The following is a 15,278-nucleotide window of genomic DNA, read 5'->3' as shown; positions in this document are numbered from 1 at the left end:
AACTCGACTTTAAATGTAATATTTTATTGAACTACCAATACCAACAGTGGGAATGATGAAAATGGATAATAAAGGTAAGAAAAAGCATTACCTTTCATTTGATATATATTGTTTCTGCTTCGGGAGATTATTAGAGCTTCGCAAGTGTATTTATGGTTACGAACTGATAGGTTATATGTTTGGTTCTTGGCGCAGATGATGCTAATCAAGAAAATAAATCCGTTAGCATTTGAAAACACATTGGAAAACGCTGAAGACTGAAAATAATTGGTGATTCTCTATCCAGCAGCCGAATTCCGGACAAAAAGAAAAAGAAATTTCCTAAGAGATTTTTACAATTTTCTTATTTCGGAATTCCGGTGAAATTTTTCAAGACAATTTTTGACGTTTAAAAAAGAAAAAGAGATTTTTAATCTCTTTGAGATTTTGCCGCCTAGAAATCTAAAAGAAAATTTTTGCTTGCTATTAATATCGGCAAAATTATCATATAAAACACTAAAAGTTTATATTTCGGGACATGGAGACACTAATTTTATCATATTATAATGCGAGTAGAAAGTGGTACCTACGCCAGGAAAAAATTAAATTGATTCGGCAGCGTCGGTATCTTAGAGATATTAGTAATCCGTTCGAAATATCGGATGGTAATTTCCATAAACTGTTTCGACTCCCAAAATGTTTGGCGGAAAGACTTATCGAGCTTATGGATCATCCTTTAAATGTAACGCCTTTGAAGGATGAGAGGACCACGACGATCCCGGTACATTTACAAGTCTTAACAACGTTGAGATATCTTGGTTCAGGTATTACTGGGCAAATTTAACAATCTAAAATAACTACGTTGATCGAGATACCCTTTATCACCACAATTTAGGTTCCCATCAAGTGACAGTTGGCCAAGATAACCTATTGGCAGTTTCACAAGCAACATGCCACCGTATTCTTAAAAACGTGATAATTGCAATGGATAAATATCTCTTGGAAGAATTTGTCGTTTTCCCGACAAGTGATGCTGAGCTAGCTCGGATAAAACAAAAATTCTTCCAGCAGTTCAATATTCCCGGTGTTGTTGGGGCTATTGACTGCACACATGTTGCAATCTTGAGTCCCCCAAAACATGTTGAGCACGTTTACTTAAACAGAAAGGGATACCATTCTAAAAATGTGCAGCTAATTTGCGATACAGACCTTCGCATATTCAACGTGAATGCTAGATTCGGGGGTTCCACTCATGATGCATTCATTTGGAAACGCAGCCAAGTGCGTCGATATTTGAAACAACGTTATGATAACGGAAGCAGAAATACGTATTTACTAGGTGATGGAGGTTACCCTACTGAACCATGGCTTCTTGTGCCATACCCTAGGCCTACACGAAGAGCACAAATTGATTTCAACACAGCCCATTGCAAGGCACGCAATCCTATTGAAAGATGTAACGGCTGTTTGAAATCGAGATTTAGGTGCATTTCTGGGGACTCATTGTTACGGTACGAAAAGTCCTTCTGTGGTCAAATAATCAATTGCTGTGTAATTATTCATAATTTTCTGGTTTTCAACAAGTACCCAGCAGAAGACATTTTAGATGAAAATTTAATTAACGAAGGCAATAATATCGTTGATGAAACGGATAATAATCTCGATGACGACAGTGATCGAATTTTGGACGTTGGAAGAAGAGAACGGGATAACATAGCCAATAATTATTTCCTATAATGTAAAACTATACTGCAATATATTACGCAGTTAAAGAATTAGTAAATACCATCAATCTACTCCAAAACCTGTCGTTCCATCTATTGGAACCAGTTTACAGCAAATAATTAAAATTCATACAAAATGTATTGGAATACATGTGTTTCAATAGGATACTTTTTTAATTGAATTACTTAATTAAAGGCTGCAATAAACCATAGAGAACAAACACCCACGCTGCAATAAGTTCATCATAATTTACTGCATAAATTTTCAAGCAAAAGCCTTAGCAATTACAACAATTATAAGGACCAAATAGTTTGGGTTTCACTAAACCGAAATAGATAGACTTCAGTAAAAAACGTTAATTAACTCTAATCAATACAATTTAATATGTATCGCGATCAATACTGACGATATTCCAATATACATTGGCACAAGTCACAAGTATTTCCATATAATAAAATAAGAGACCCATCATTTTCTCCTTATTTAACATTACACTTGCTACTGTCATAGATAAATAGTAAGAATTTCACAATATTTCTCACGATTCATGATTTGGTTTCTTACGCATTCAATTTCTTGTTATAAAGCTTCTTCTGGTTAAGCACCTCTCGAGAACGGCATGTACTTAAGAACGACATGTACTTAGCTGCATGTCGAAATCGAATATCCGCTATTGCTCATTTAATTGTTTATGAAGGTGCTGTGAAAAACAAAGAAAAAAAGAAATCCTACGAGTAGCAGTTTGCGACGATTCTATATTGCTAAACGCGAGCCACTAGATTGTGCAGTGTATTTCCCAAGATTTCCTCGCTTTTGAGAATCTGCTTATCCGTTACATGACTGACCATATTAATCGTATCCGGAATTTCCTACTCAAAGTTGGACATTTCTGGGATAAATCTTGGGATAAATACAATTTCTGGATTGGCCGTGCGCTATCAAAGAAATCAGAATTTACTTTTCTCATCGTTGATAATGATGGATGCCAATTTCGACGTTGAAACCGCTATCTCGAAAAAATACGGTGTCCATTGGTAATACTTACGGCCGTTTACAGTATGTTACCATAGAAGCAATACAGCAGGAAATACTTGGTACCTTAGATGATATTCATAAAAGCGATAGCTGTGAGGTCCATATCCAAGTCCATATTCCAATACCGTGCTGGACACTATTGCGCTTTGCGCACAAACATAGCTGCCGGATCCGAATCAAATAACGAACTTCACTGCCAACGGAAACACATGAATGCGGTAGATTGTATATTATTTACTGCTTTACCACGGCTAAAGCAAATTGGTGGCATTCACATCCACTACATCTCGAACTTCTTTCTCACATAAAAGCAAAACAAAATATTTTATTTATCATGTGTCAAAACCACGACCAAGACGTTTTGATGATGGTAGCGGTACACATTAAAGAGATAATACAAATCGAATAATTTAGAATGGTTGTTGGGCTCAGGACAAGATGAGAAATGCAAATGAGAAATGAAAACAGTTTGCTGTCATGACAGGACCAATTTAAATTGGTCAATCTTTATCCATGTTATATGGTTAATTACAGCCGTAAGTATAATCCCACGTAATAAAAAACAACACATTATCAATTTGTGATTATGATTAACCTTGGTTGCAAAGGTTTGTATTGTTGTTGCAGTTGAAAACAACAATGATCGACGTGCGACTTTCGGTTTTTTTCTTGTTCTATGTGTCGCCACTGTGTCGTAGGTGGTGCCCTGTATAGCGTATCTATGTGCAAACACAGCGCACCACGTGCGACGTAGTTCCGAAACACAACAAGAATAAAACCGAATGTCGCAGATCGATTATAACGATTTTCAACTGCAACAACAATAAGCAATTTTACTAAGAACATTTAAAATATTATACTCTGCGTTTCCTGCTGTTAAAGTATTTCACACCTGGGTTCACACAAAAAGTCGACAGTCACTGGCAATATTCAATTGCGTTGCAACAGGTTACTTAGGTTCTCGTTAATTGCGTTCAATACGCTAACCTTGTTTTGTATAGTTGCAAGCTTTCTCTCTTTGATGTTCAGTAATTTTTCCTGCATTTCCAGTTTGCGTTTCCTATATTCCTGTGTTTCCTCTTGCATTTTTTCAAGCACACCAAAGATCTTGGATTCCATTTTTTGCATCGATGTTTCACTGTAGCGGTGACCTCTTCCAATTTGCCTTCCTTTTGGAAGCATTGCTGTTACTCCTGAGTTAGTAGCAGAATCTGCAGCATGGTTGTCATTAGTACACTCTCTCGATGACACCGGTGCAAAGCTACCAGTTAGTCCATCTAATTCAGCAGAAGTTTCTATACCGGCTTGTACATTCTGAAGTTCGACATCCAAGAATTCGATGTCACACTCTGTTCCTACCTCATCACTTGTTATTTCGAGCGGAAGAGTCTAAACACAATAAAATACTTAATAGCAAAGAGACGAAATTGTAAAAATATTTGTCTTACCGATTCACCGAATCCTGCTTCTTGGGTGTTTCCGTCTCCGTCTAGGGTATCCTTTTGCATAATAGCCAGGACCATTTTTTCTATTTCTGAAAGAACATCGCGCTTTTTTTTTAGCATCCCATTCTCCCCACTTTGGCGATTATGTATGTTCAACCATTTCGTTTTGGTTTTTTGCTTCAAGTCCCGCCATGACAGTTCCCACTGTTCGGATGATTTTGTAGCACCTCCTAGAGCATTTAGCGAGGTGCTTAAATCGCTCCATTTTTTTACCTGCAATTCTTTGCCTCGCAGTGACTGGAATCGATTGTTAGCAAAATCTATGTTGTTTGCCATGTAATCTACGATGTATTGTTTTTGATCCATCGACATGTACTTTTTTAATCTGCAAATAATGATATTTTGATTAATCATTTGCTTTGTTTTTCTAATTGTTTACTTACGCTGGTTTAGATGCCATTTTAAATAATTTACGCCGAGATTTCAAACGCTAAGAAAACTTTTCACCGTGGCCGATAGCTGAAATCGATCGTTTACGCAGAACTGTCACTTTTCTAGAATGAATCTTCAAAAAGTCTCAAAAAGTTATGAAACAATTTTGCAAATGGCATTCACATCCTTTAATAAGCAAAAAAATAGGTGCAAAAATCAATGCCATTATGTGGTTAGGCTTTTTGGTTATTATAAATAAATTCGTGAGCTAGAAGAAAATAAATTCAATGTATTACGTGACGTTTAATGAGGGGTGATTTTATTACTAATGTCATTTTGAAAAATCAACCTTGAAAAGCCACCTAGCGGAAAACAAAAAAGCTTCATTTTTTCTTCACTTAGAAATTGTTTTTTCTCTTTCTCTTTAGTTTTTCGGAATGTCGTTGAAAGAGAAGAAAATGTTTGGAAGAGAAAGAGATTTCGAGATTTTCTTTTCTTAAAGAGATTTATGTAAAATTTCTTAATGCACCGGAATTCGGCTGCAGGATATGTAAACTTTACAGCTGACTCTATGTACTTTAGTTTCATGCGGTACAAAATCAAACATTAACATTTTTCTGCCATAAAGTTAATTAATTCGAATATTTTCACTTACCTTAGCGTAGATAAACAAATTTCTTCCAATATTTCGCTATCTAAAATCCTGACAATTGAAAGGGTTAATCAAAAACTGGGTTAAAGGAAAGGGTTAAACAAAAATATATGTTGTACAGAACTGTTATCATTTTCCTGCCTCGGAAAGGTCGGGTATTTCCGGTTTCCGCAAACAAGTGGTACGAATTACAAGTAGTAAACCCACTAACAATAAAATTAGGTTACAAAGGGAATCAAAACAAAACACACAAAAACGTCAAACCAGAGTTGAGGTTAGGCACCGTGAAAAGGTTTATTGAATGACCGATTGCTTATTAAATTATATGCGTGTTTGTGTGTAGTGGGTTTACCCTTCTTTCAATGCCAGCACATACATTTAAGATTTAACGTGATTTAACTAATGTCAAATTTGTTTATACAATCCGGGTTGAAACTGGATGAATTTTATCTGTCAGATAGAAGCAAATGAACACAAAAAGTTCATCCAGTTCCAATCCGGATTGAATAAACAAATTCGACATAAGAGTGACTTTTTGCACTGTCAAAAGTGCGCAGACAACTGCTCGAATTTTACACGTAAAACCTGCTTTATTTTCGAAAAGTTGCAAAATTATACCCAGAAAATTAATTGGCATCTCTGTATTTACAAGCCATTGAAGATTTTCGAGCTCTTTCTCACGTACACGAAATTCAATAACGAACTGTCAGAATATAGAAATATCTTTATCTCTTGTTTTCTCACAAAAAAAGTAAAATATCAGGGAAGCGTGTGGAGCCGATTGTTTCAAAGACGATTTGACTTCGTGAATAAAGTAGTGAAAAAGACGATTTTTGGACTTTAAATCAATTACTGTACGGTACAGTATTTAGTCATAATGCTTGAGTTAAAAAATATTGAACTTCCTAAGCTAGAGAATGATCAGAAGTCGTACGCAGGGATACCAGAAGCCGTATTTGTGGTGAGTAGAGAAAAAAGTCTTCATTTGGTCATGTTTGTAATTCTCGGCCATGCAAACATTTTCTATATTACAGGAGGATGTAGAAGCATTTATGAAGCAGTCCGGTAATGAAGAAAACGTAGAAAAAGTATTGAAAAGCCTCGATGAGCAGCACAGCAAGTATAAATTTATGGAGTTTAACATCATTTCTCGGAAGCGCCGCCTACGACAGCAAATCCCTGATCTAGCCAAAAGTCTTGAAATGATTAAAATTTTAAAAAATCAAACTGAGGAACAGGAAACACAATTTCTTCTAAGTGAGGGAGTCTTCGTAAAGACTCGTGTTCCACCTACAAAAACAGTTTGCCTCTGGCTAGGGGCAAATGTGATGCTCGAATACCCGCTGGATGAGGCCGAAGAGCTTCTAAAGCAAAATAAAACCTCCGCCGAGGTAAACCTTAAGTGCCTGGAGCACGATCAGGAATTTTTGAGGGATCAGATAACGACCACGGAGGTTAACATGGCTCGGGTGCACAACTATGACGTAAAAAAGCGACAAGCGAAAAAAGCCGCCGAGGACAAGTGAGGTAATCGACAAAGAATGAACGCATTTAATCTTACAGCCCCACGTGTGGTATATCTTTGGGTTTATTTATATCATGCCGAATAATTGATTAAAAGCACAGAAATTAACCTAAACTGCTGTTATTTTTCCTTTATATTTAATCTGCATGAAAGTAATTAATTTGCAGAAAAATATTCCTTGAAGTATGAATACTTTTCTTTATTAGGCATTAGGAACAATTTTGGTAGGTACGTTGCTACTGCTTGGAGAGAAAGCAATTGAATTCTGTGCATTTGAAGGTAGCGATTTTCACAATAATTTAAAGTACGGTGCTGTAAAACAGTTTTAACAAAATCGAAAATTTTAAAAAAATTGGTCACTGCTCGACGCCGCCAATAAAACCCCGTTAAATGCAATATTCTCTCTAATAGGATGCCTAGCTCTGATGAATATTGAAATTTAGTTCAAAGATGTCTTTTCCGTGACTTGTCTTGCCTTTTCCCGCGAAACTATTAATCAAAATATCATCGATCTTAATAGTAATCGAGTCATTCAATTAGCTTCCGCAAAACACTGTCACAACACCAACGATAAATATTCGCACAGCTTAATTTAATGCTGAACGAGCACGGTAGTAGAGTAGTGTATTCTTATCTTTGCTCAAGAGTGGCGATTACTTTTACGTAAAGAAAATTTATATGACTGGTGAAGGTGCAGTCTTTAGTCGAGTTCAATCAGCTGAGCAGCACAGGCACAGTAAGGATTGTAAACGCCAACATGCGTTTACTTCGGTATCTGTTGATTTTGCAAGTCTTTGGAAATATTTTTTGTATCGCAACTGGAAATCACACTAACCAGGTCAGACTCTGGTTCGATCCGCAGGATTATACATCTACCTTAGGAGAGGGAGTGATTTTGATTCTATGGGCGGAGTACGTTTTGTAATAGAATGTTTTGTTTATATCAATATTACCTTTTTTATCTCTAGTGGCTCAGCGACTTCCAATTTATCAGTGAGATTCAGCGTCATTAGCGCCAGTTATGTGCGCGTTGTTCCTGAGATTATGGAAATTTACGAGTATGACAGTTTTCACTGTAATGCTACAAAGTTAGAAGCCACGGGCTTACGAGCTGGTAGATTTATTGTTAAAGGATATGTCGCCCCCGATGACGCTGCTGACAATCGTAGATTATTTGCGCAAATGAAGATTGCACTGAATGGCTATATGATTTATGCTTCACTATTGGTTGGATGGGCATATACAGCTTGTTGGTCTATAGGGGACTATCCGCAGATTATTCTAAATCATCGAAAGAGGAGTGTTGTTGGTTTAAGTTTTGATTATCTGTATATGAATATTGTAGGAAATTTGTGCTATGCAACGTTTAATGCATGTATGTACTGGAGCAAATACGTAGAGGTAACTTGCTGTTTTGCATATTTTATTTCCATTGATCAATCGCATCTACTTCGCAAGGACAGCAAGAATACTTTGACCGTCATCCTTTTGGATTAAATCCAGTAATTGGCAATGATGTAGGCTACTCTATACATGCGCTATTGGCTACAGCAATGACATTGCTGCAGTGTTACATCTTCGATAATGGTGGAAACTCCATTTCTATTCCTGCAAAAGGAATGATTGCAACATACGTACTAATAATTTTAATAGCATTCGTGCTAGTCACTTTCAGAGTCTTGCACTGGTTGGACTTTCTTTACGTACTTAGCTATATTAAACTATCGACCAATTTGGTCAAGTACTTCCCGCAGGTCTATATTAACTACAAGCGTCAGAGTACGGCTGGCTTTGCCATTATGAATCGTTTGCTAGATCTTGTAGGAGGTTTATTATCAATTTTGCAGATGATAATCAACGCTTGGAACTTTGGTGAGTACATGGAAAATAGGGGAAAAAAAATTCAAAAGTAGCATCAATCTGATGATTTTAGACGATTGGGACTCCATATTCGGTAGTCCAGTGAAATTTGCGCTTGGACTAGTTTCGATTATTTTCGATGTGATTTTTATTATCCAGCATTTCTATTTATATAGGTAGTATGAATTAGTTGAAAGAAACGAAGTGGATGTTTAATACTCAAGATTATTTTTAGGAAACCTGCAGAAATCTCCGTTTTCCAAAGTGAAGTCACAAAAATTAGTCTGCCTTCAAACACTTGAGCCCATTTTTTTAATAATTTTCTTTCTCTGATAAAACTGCTGTTTTGTTCGATTATTGTCTTATAACCAATAAAAGTTACATAAATTTTACTTAATCCATCGGTTTTACTTCACCATTAATAAACCATTTCGAAACTATCGTAGATGTCTTCGACACCATCCACTGTTTTCAGCTTTTCTCGTAGTTTTTCATAAACCACCGTAGCGTCTGGATTTAGTTTTGTGGTACTTTTTGGAAAAAACGCATGCTCGCTGTGCTCGATGGAGTATCCTAGCTTTCCGAGCTGAGTTTTCACTTTTTCAATATCAAGTGGATCACAGAGAAACTGCACAAAAAACAAACGGAAAAACTGTCATGGTATACAAGATTTACTATTTAAACTTACCCGCACTAGCCTGCTTTCATCACTCATAATTTCAACATCTTCGGCGCCTGCATCAATTGCATGGTCCGTGCAACATGACAATAGATTATCACTAGAAATATTAGCAGGCGGAATGGCCTCGAGGTATCCCCTTTCATCGAAATGGTGCTTAACATCTGAGAATGTAGAACTAGAAATACAGTATATTTTGCACGTGTAGCTCAAGCCCTAATCATATAGAAATGTAGCAGCAACCTACCAATTCTTTTTGAGGATGGTGGCCATTTCCATTTTTGTTTGCGTAAACCGATCTGTGTATAGAACACAGATCATATTTATTTGATCCAGTACTTTGATTTCTAAAGTATATTTTTTAAGCTGGGAAGCGTTTTGTGCAGATTTTTTCAAAATTCCTTGAACCGTCGAATTGGGCATGTTTTTCTTCAAGGCTTCATCAATTGCGGCACGTAAGGTTGAATTTACTGCCGGATTGGGACCTCCGGCTAAAAACGACTATAGTGTAAATTCAATCACGATAGTCCGTGAGAGAGAAATTAAACTTACCCTGGATAGCTAAACGAATCTGGCGTGCGAGTTTAATGAACAAAACCGACTTTCGACCATCGTTAAGGGCTTTGATATGTCGTATATTTTGCCATTTGGAATGGCCCGCTTCAGTAATTGAACTAACGTGAATATTCCGTAATCTAACAATCGGTGCCCGAAGTTGGGATCCAGCTGTGCACAACGATATCCTCAACAAGTGCAACATACCTAACAATTTATAGCTCTATTTTGCTAAGATTATTGAATGTTCGGAATATTTAAATGATTATAAATATTAGTTATAACCAAATTCCGAATACGGCACGAGCTCTGTAACAACCAATGTGGTTGTATAGTCAGTTCAAGAAATTACTTATTAAATAATATTGAACATTATTAAATTTTATTTTGCTTCGATTTTGACGTTTGTCAAAGACATGACAGACCAGAGCTGCATCACATCACAAACAGGGATGCCACCCCACATATAATTCTGTGTTTTTTGTTGCAAAAATCTGACAATCTGTACAGCGAGGAAAAATATCTGTGCAAAAATCTGTCCAATGCAAAACAATGAGAGTGAAAGTGATAGACAGTTATTTTTTCTGACTATTTCCGTCTCTTTCACTCACATGTAAAAGCTCAAAAATCTGTTTAATCTGTGTAATTTGGTGAAAATCTGTATTCTATGCATACAGATTCTGTACAGGTGATTTCTTTCAAATATCTGTTAAACACAGAATAATCCGTGCATGTGGCAACCCTGATCACAAATACAGATATATTTGTGCATGCATAAATTTGGGACCCATCAATTATTTGACATTTGGGATGGCATGTCGCCACTCTGTATATGAAGATAGAATTAACAAAAGGGCGAATGTCGCAAGCGTAAACAAACCGAGTGAGGGTTGATTTTCCTTTGCTGGTCCAGCAAAAAATAACTCTCACTCGTTTTGTTTACGTTTGCGGCATTCGCTCTTTTGTTAATTCTATCTAGATATAGTCACTCTATAAGTTGAAAGTCTCTCATCAGAATCTTTAGAACACAGAGAACAGACCTCACCAGACACCCAAGCCTATATCACGGAGAAAAATGTATGGCAAAAACAATCATATTTTAGGTTGCTTCAACCAGCTTTTCGCATTGAAATTTGCGTAAATATATACTTGGTTACTTTGACAAACCGCGATGCTTGAAATTAACTAAAATATTAGGTTGTTTTTGCTTTAGGAATTAACTTCAATTCAACAAATATTTGCTTGAAATAACCAGAATCTTGGTTGTTTGGTTTTGACAGTTGATATCTTTTAGGTAATATTAACCAAACTTTATAGTTTGATCTAAACAGATTTTACTTTAAAACAAACTGATTAAATCTGTTAAGTCAAACATTGAAACGTTTGAAACAAACTACTGTTGTTTTTTTAAAATAAACCAGAAATGAACGTTAAATGTAACCAAAAATGTTGTTTGCAACAACCAAGAAATTTATTGAAACAATTTTTGCGGTTTTAAACATATACGTACGCATTGCCGTTGCAGTTCAAAACCGGCAGTCTACCAACGGCATTCGGTTTTATTGTTGTTCTGTACGTCGCAAGTTGTGTGCTATATAGCGCAGCACTGTGCGATTCAGCTCACCGGTTCCGACTTAATTGCGACACACAGACAAGTCAAGAATAAAACCGAATATCGCAGGTCGATTACCACGGTGTTCAACTGCATCAGTAATATCTTATAAGTGTATTTTCGGAAGACGAGACAATTTCATGAAAATAGAAAGTTATAAATTATCACTAGTATTAAATTTATGTCAGCAACCTGTCGCTGATGACCCAAATCGACTGCTTCGGCTTCCGGTCCACCTCGAAATCATTCGGGTACGTCAGCTTGTACGGGTTCGCAACAGCCAGATTGTTACGATTTCGCCAGATCTCATCAAATAACGCCGCTCTGCTAGACCAAAGAGATAAACTGAAACTGAACTGTCGTTTTTGCCACCTCGAAAGTAGACGAATGACCACTCTTGTATCGGCTTCCGATCAGTTTAAAGGTTTTATCAGGCCAAAGTCTCGTCAGATTGTTTCTTTTTCTAGTACCGGCGCTGGGACTTCGAACGCCGTAAAACTAGACATCGACTGATAAAAAAACATACGATAACCATCACGATGAACTGGCGAAAGGGAAATCCCAAATAATCCATCCAATCAATGGAAGTTCAAGTCCAAATAGTTCAATCGCTGGCCAAAGGATTTTGAAATTGTATGAACAGATGCTAATACTCTGGCGTTTGAACTCACACAAACTAAAAACGATGATGCCGAAACGCGACACGTCGGCCACATAGGCAAAGGCATCGTTACACTGACCATGCTGGATATCCACCACCAGATTCATATCCAACGAGTCCTGCCTGACTTGATCCGGTAGCAGAATGTACGTCAACAGCACCTTGTCGGTGTGCAGGTCGAAGGTCAAGCACTTTGAGAGTACAAATTTGCTGCAGAATTGTTAGTGGGTCGATAACTCCGGCGTAGAACCCACAGCCGATCGCATTTTATCGACGTAAATTCGGTACAATGAAACCAACTTGCTACACTCCGGATTCCCAGAATCCAATTGTGGGGAGTGGTGTAGAAGCTCCAGTCCGGATGCGGACTGCAGGGAGCGCTGGGATTTTCTATCGGTGACGGCATATAGGATAAACTCGCAGGAACACCAAGATTCCAGCGGGGAGTAGCGATTGATATATCGTTCCATGACGGAATATACCATCTGCATGACACCGAAAGGTCGTATGGCAAATCATGTAAAAAACGTGAGAAAACGGAATGAATAAATCTTTAATGAATGTTACATATTTCGGAACTTACCTCCGAGTATTCATACACGATCCAGGACAAACCATATTTCCAAGAGGTTTATTGTTTCAGTTTTCCTCTTGTGACAACGAACAGACCGCGAAAAAGCGAGCGACGCGACGACCTACACGGCAAAAAATAATGACATCATCGCAATTGAAATTCTGTTTGGAATAAACATGTTTATGGTTGAAAATAAATAAACTTTTAGTTTGGATCAACTGATATTTAATTTGAAACAATGCGAGTTAATCAAGTTGAAATAATGTGTAAAAGTCGTTACTTTCAACTAGATTTCTGGGTTTAATGCAAACAAATTTCGATGTTAACGTAATCTAAACTTTAGTTTGGCTCCAACCGAATTTTTGGTTGTTTTAAACTAGCCGCATTTGTAAACGCAAACTAAGAACAAGTTTGTTTTGAACTATTTTTAAGGTTGGTATTTGCGTAACCATAAATTTAGTTTATTTATGCCAATGGTTTAGGTTGATTTAAACTAACATCTCAATTTGAATTCAGGTAACATTCACTGTATTTTGCAACCTAAATTTTGGTTGAAATAAACAAGATTATGGTTGAAAAAAGCAAACTTTTAGTTTGGATCAACTGATACTTAATTTGAAACAATGCGAGTTAATAAAGTTGAAATAATGTGGAAAAGTCGTTTCTTTCAACTAGATTAGTGAATTTAATTTAAACAAATTCCGATGTTAACGTAATCAAAAATTTAGTTTGGGCTTCAACCAAATTTATGCCCAAGTAACCAAGAGTTCGAATAATGATGTCTAACAAGGGTTAAACAGCTTTATGTATATCAATCTATAACTTGCTAAGCAGCGTCACTTTTAAGTAATTAACCGAACTTTCAAGCTGTCTTGGGTTCACTGCATACACGCAGAAAAATGATGATAGTTTGAAACAACAATCCCCTGTTGTTGAGTTCAACTCGTATCATATTTTTGAATCAAAAAAATATTGTTTAAACTGAATTCGTACTCCTTTTGCTTCTACTAGATCGTTTATAAACCCAAAAGTACTTATTTTTGATTTTACAATTTTTTCTTTGATAGAAACTAGCAATTATTCGAAATAACAAACCTTATTGTTGAACTAAAAAGTCAAACAGTTAGAATCAAAAAAATATCTGGGTTAGCCTTCAGTCAACAATATTTTCTTGTTGAATTGATACAGAATTTTTTTGCATTTACAATTTTTTTTTCTGCGTGTAGAACGCTAAGCAGCTTCGAAATAAACTGTCAAAAACTAAGAAAAAACAAATTTAGCAGCACTTCTATGTTCTATTTTTATACTTCTACCTAACTTCTATATTCGTTGCATTTGCCTGCTGTTGGGTTTGAACCCGGGTGCTCCGCGTTGTAAACCTATACCGATCCACTGCGTCACCTTTGTCGTATACAAGCGATGTGAATTTTGCCAATGAGTTGTTAAGTAAAAGTTCGATTTAGAACTTGCAGCAGCTTTAGGCAGCGCGAGTTAATTATAGAACATAAAGTTTGGAACCAGGCAATTAACTGTAGTAGTGAGATACCGACAGCATATGCTACACAACACAATAATGAAGAGCATTACATTCTAATTTATATTTGTAATTAGAAATTTGCGAGGATTAAATTTATTCAAGTGAAATAAAAATTAATCTCCAATAGTTTCAGGTTCTGCTGGTTTGATCACCAGAAATATAAACAAAAAAGCAACACGCAGAACTTGTTAGCAACTAAAGTTACTTCAGAACTTCATGTAGCATCCTAATAGCTTTGAAGTATCTATGAAGTACTCGCAGCACTTCTTAAAGCATTTAGTTCCACATATACTTGATATACACTACTAATCAGCGTGAAAGTTCCACGGAACTGAATCTGAACTAATTATGAACTTTCGAGTTCGCGTGTCAAGTAATATTCGAACTTTTGGTTGCTTGGGTATACAACAAAAATGTTTCTTGGGATGTATTCCCAAGTAACCAAGAGTTCGAATAATGGTGTCTAACAAGGGCTAAACAGCTTTATGTATATCAATCTATAACTTGCTAAGCAGCGTCACTTTTAAGTAATTAACCGAACTTTCAAGCTGTCTTGGGTTCACTGCATAGAACGCTAAGCAGCTTCGAAATAAACTGTCAAAAACTAAGAAAAAACAAATTTAGCAGCACTTCTATGTTCTATTTTTATACTTCTACCTAACTTCTATATTCGTTGCATTTGCCTGCTGTTGGGTTTGAACCCGGGTGCTCCGCGTTGTAAACCTATACCGATCCACTGCGTCACCTTTGTCGTATACAAGCGATGTGAATTTTGCCAATGAGTTGTTAAGTAAAAGTTCGATTTAGAACTTGCAGCAGCTTTATGCAGCGCGAGTTAATTATAGAACATAAAGTTTGGAACCAGGCAATTAACTGTAGTAGTGAGATACCGACAGCGTATGCTACACAACACAATAATGAAGAGCTTTACATTCTAATTTATATTTGTAATTAGAAATGTGCGAGGATTAAATTTATTCAAGTGAAATAAAAATTAATCTCCAATA

General features: G+C 36.5%; 5 protein-coding genes and 1 pseudogene across 5 annotated transcripts; 3 read left to right on the top strand and 3 right to left on the bottom strand.

The window, feature by feature from the left end:
• Positions 1–703: 703 nt before the first annotated feature.
• Positions 704–1,716, top strand: LOC128745516 (putative nuclease HARBI1). The gene is made up of 2 exons (XM_053842591.1): positions 704–803; positions 875–1,716. Exons 1-2 carry the CDS (start codon positions 704–706, stop codon positions 1,714–1,716), a joined length of 942 nt encoding a protein of 313 aa, XP_053698566.1.
• Positions 1,717–3,669: 1,953 nt separating this feature from the next.
• Positions 3,670–4,644, bottom strand: LOC128745515 (uncharacterized). The gene is made up of 3 exons (XM_053842590.1): positions 4,628–4,644; positions 4,188–4,569; positions 3,670–4,128 (listed from the first exon to the last, which is right to left on the bottom strand). Exons 1-3 carry the CDS (start codon positions 4,642–4,644, stop codon positions 3,670–3,672), a joined length of 858 nt encoding a protein of 285 aa, XP_053698565.1.
• A 1,387-nt stretch (positions 4,645–6,031) lies between these two features.
• Positions 6,032–6,896, top strand: LOC128745286 (prefoldin subunit 3). The gene is made up of 2 exons (XM_053842318.1): positions 6,032–6,229; positions 6,303–6,896. The coding sequence occupies exons 1-2, from the start codon at positions 6,146–6,148 to the stop codon at positions 6,792–6,794; spliced, it is 576 nt and encodes a 191-aa protein (XP_053698293.1). The 5' UTR covers positions 6,032–6,145; the 3' UTR covers positions 6,795–6,896.
• Positions 6,897–7,490: 594 nt separating this feature from the next.
• LOC128741776 (cystinosin homolog) lies at positions 7,491–9,020 on the top strand. Its single transcript, XM_053837810.1, has 5 exons — positions 7,491–7,705; positions 7,762–8,194; positions 8,257–8,665; positions 8,727–8,829; positions 8,889–9,020. The coding sequence occupies exons 1-5, from the start codon at positions 7,551–7,553 to the stop codon at positions 8,953–8,955; spliced, it is 1,167 nt and encodes a 388-aa protein (XP_053693785.1). The 5' UTR covers positions 7,491–7,550; the 3' UTR covers positions 8,956–9,020.
• Positions 8,922–10,237, bottom strand: LOC128741783 (probable transcriptional regulatory protein TTE1135). The gene is made up of 4 exons (XM_053837824.1): positions 9,885–10,237; positions 9,580–9,823; positions 9,342–9,510; positions 8,922–9,281 (listed from the first exon to the last, which is right to left on the bottom strand). The coding sequence occupies exons 1-4, from the start codon at positions 10,090–10,092 to the stop codon at positions 9,072–9,074; spliced, it is 831 nt and encodes a 276-aa protein (XP_053693799.1). The 5' UTR covers positions 10,093–10,237; the 3' UTR covers positions 8,922–9,071.
• A 1,441-nt stretch (positions 10,238–11,678) lies between these two features.
• Positions 11,679–12,778, bottom strand: LOC128745514 (protein yellow-like; annotated as a pseudogene).
• Positions 12,779–15,278: the final 2,500 nt, after the last annotated feature.

The sequence above is a fragment of the Sabethes cyaneus genome, chromosome 1 (genome assembly GCF_943734655.1).
Source record: "Sabethes cyaneus chromosome 1, idSabCyanKW18_F2, whole genome shotgun sequence".
NCBI classification, from domain to species: domain Eukaryota; kingdom Metazoa; phylum Arthropoda; class Insecta; order Diptera; family Culicidae; genus Sabethes; species Sabethes cyaneus.
This window is presented reverse-complemented; position numbering and strand designations above follow the sequence as displayed.

Bases quoted from the DNA above. Each gene is read 5' to 3' on its own strand.
- LOC128745516 (XM_053842591.1), top strand. From the start codon at position 704: ATGGATCATCCTTTAAATGTAACGCCTTTGAAGGATGAGAGGACCACG. The intron at 804-874 runs GTATTACTGGGC...ACCACAATTTAG, and splicing joins GTTGAGATATCTTGGTTCAG to GTTCCCATCAAGTGACAGTT.
- LOC128745515 (XM_053842590.1), bottom strand. The intron at 4,129-4,187 runs GTAAGACAAATA...TATTGTGTTTAG, and splicing joins AAGCAGGATTCGGTGAATCG to ACTCTTCCGCTCGAAATAAC.
- LOC128745286 (XM_053842318.1), top strand. From the start codon at position 6,146: ATGCTTGAGTTAAAAAATATTGAACTTCCTAAGCTAGAGAATGATCAG. The intron at 6,230-6,302 runs GTGAGTAGAGAA...TCTATATTACAG, and splicing joins TACCAGAAGCCGTATTTGTG to GAGGATGTAGAAGCATTTAT.
- LOC128741776 (XM_053837810.1), top strand. From the start codon at position 7,551: ATGCGTTTACTTCGGTATCTGTTGATTTTGCAAGTCTTTGGAAATATT. The intron at 7,706-7,761 runs GTACGTTTTGTA...TTTTATCTCTAG, and splicing joins ATTTTGATTCTATGGGCGGA to TGGCTCAGCGACTTCCAATT. The intron at 8,830-8,888 runs GTAGTATGAATT...GATTATTTTTAG, and splicing joins CAGCATTTCTATTTATATAG to GAAACCTGCAGAAATCTCCG.
- LOC128741783 (XM_053837824.1), bottom strand. From the start codon at position 10,092: ATGTTGCACTTGTTGAGGATATCGTTGTGCACAGCTGGATCCCAACTT. The intron at 9,511-9,579 runs GTAGGTTGCTGC...CTGTATTTCTAG, and splicing joins ACCATCCTCAAAAAGAATTG to TTCTACATTCTCAGATGTTA. The intron at 9,282-9,341 runs GTAAGTTTAAAT...TTTTTTGTGCAG, and splicing joins ATGAAAGCAGGCTAGTGCGG to TTTCTCTGTGATCCACTTGA.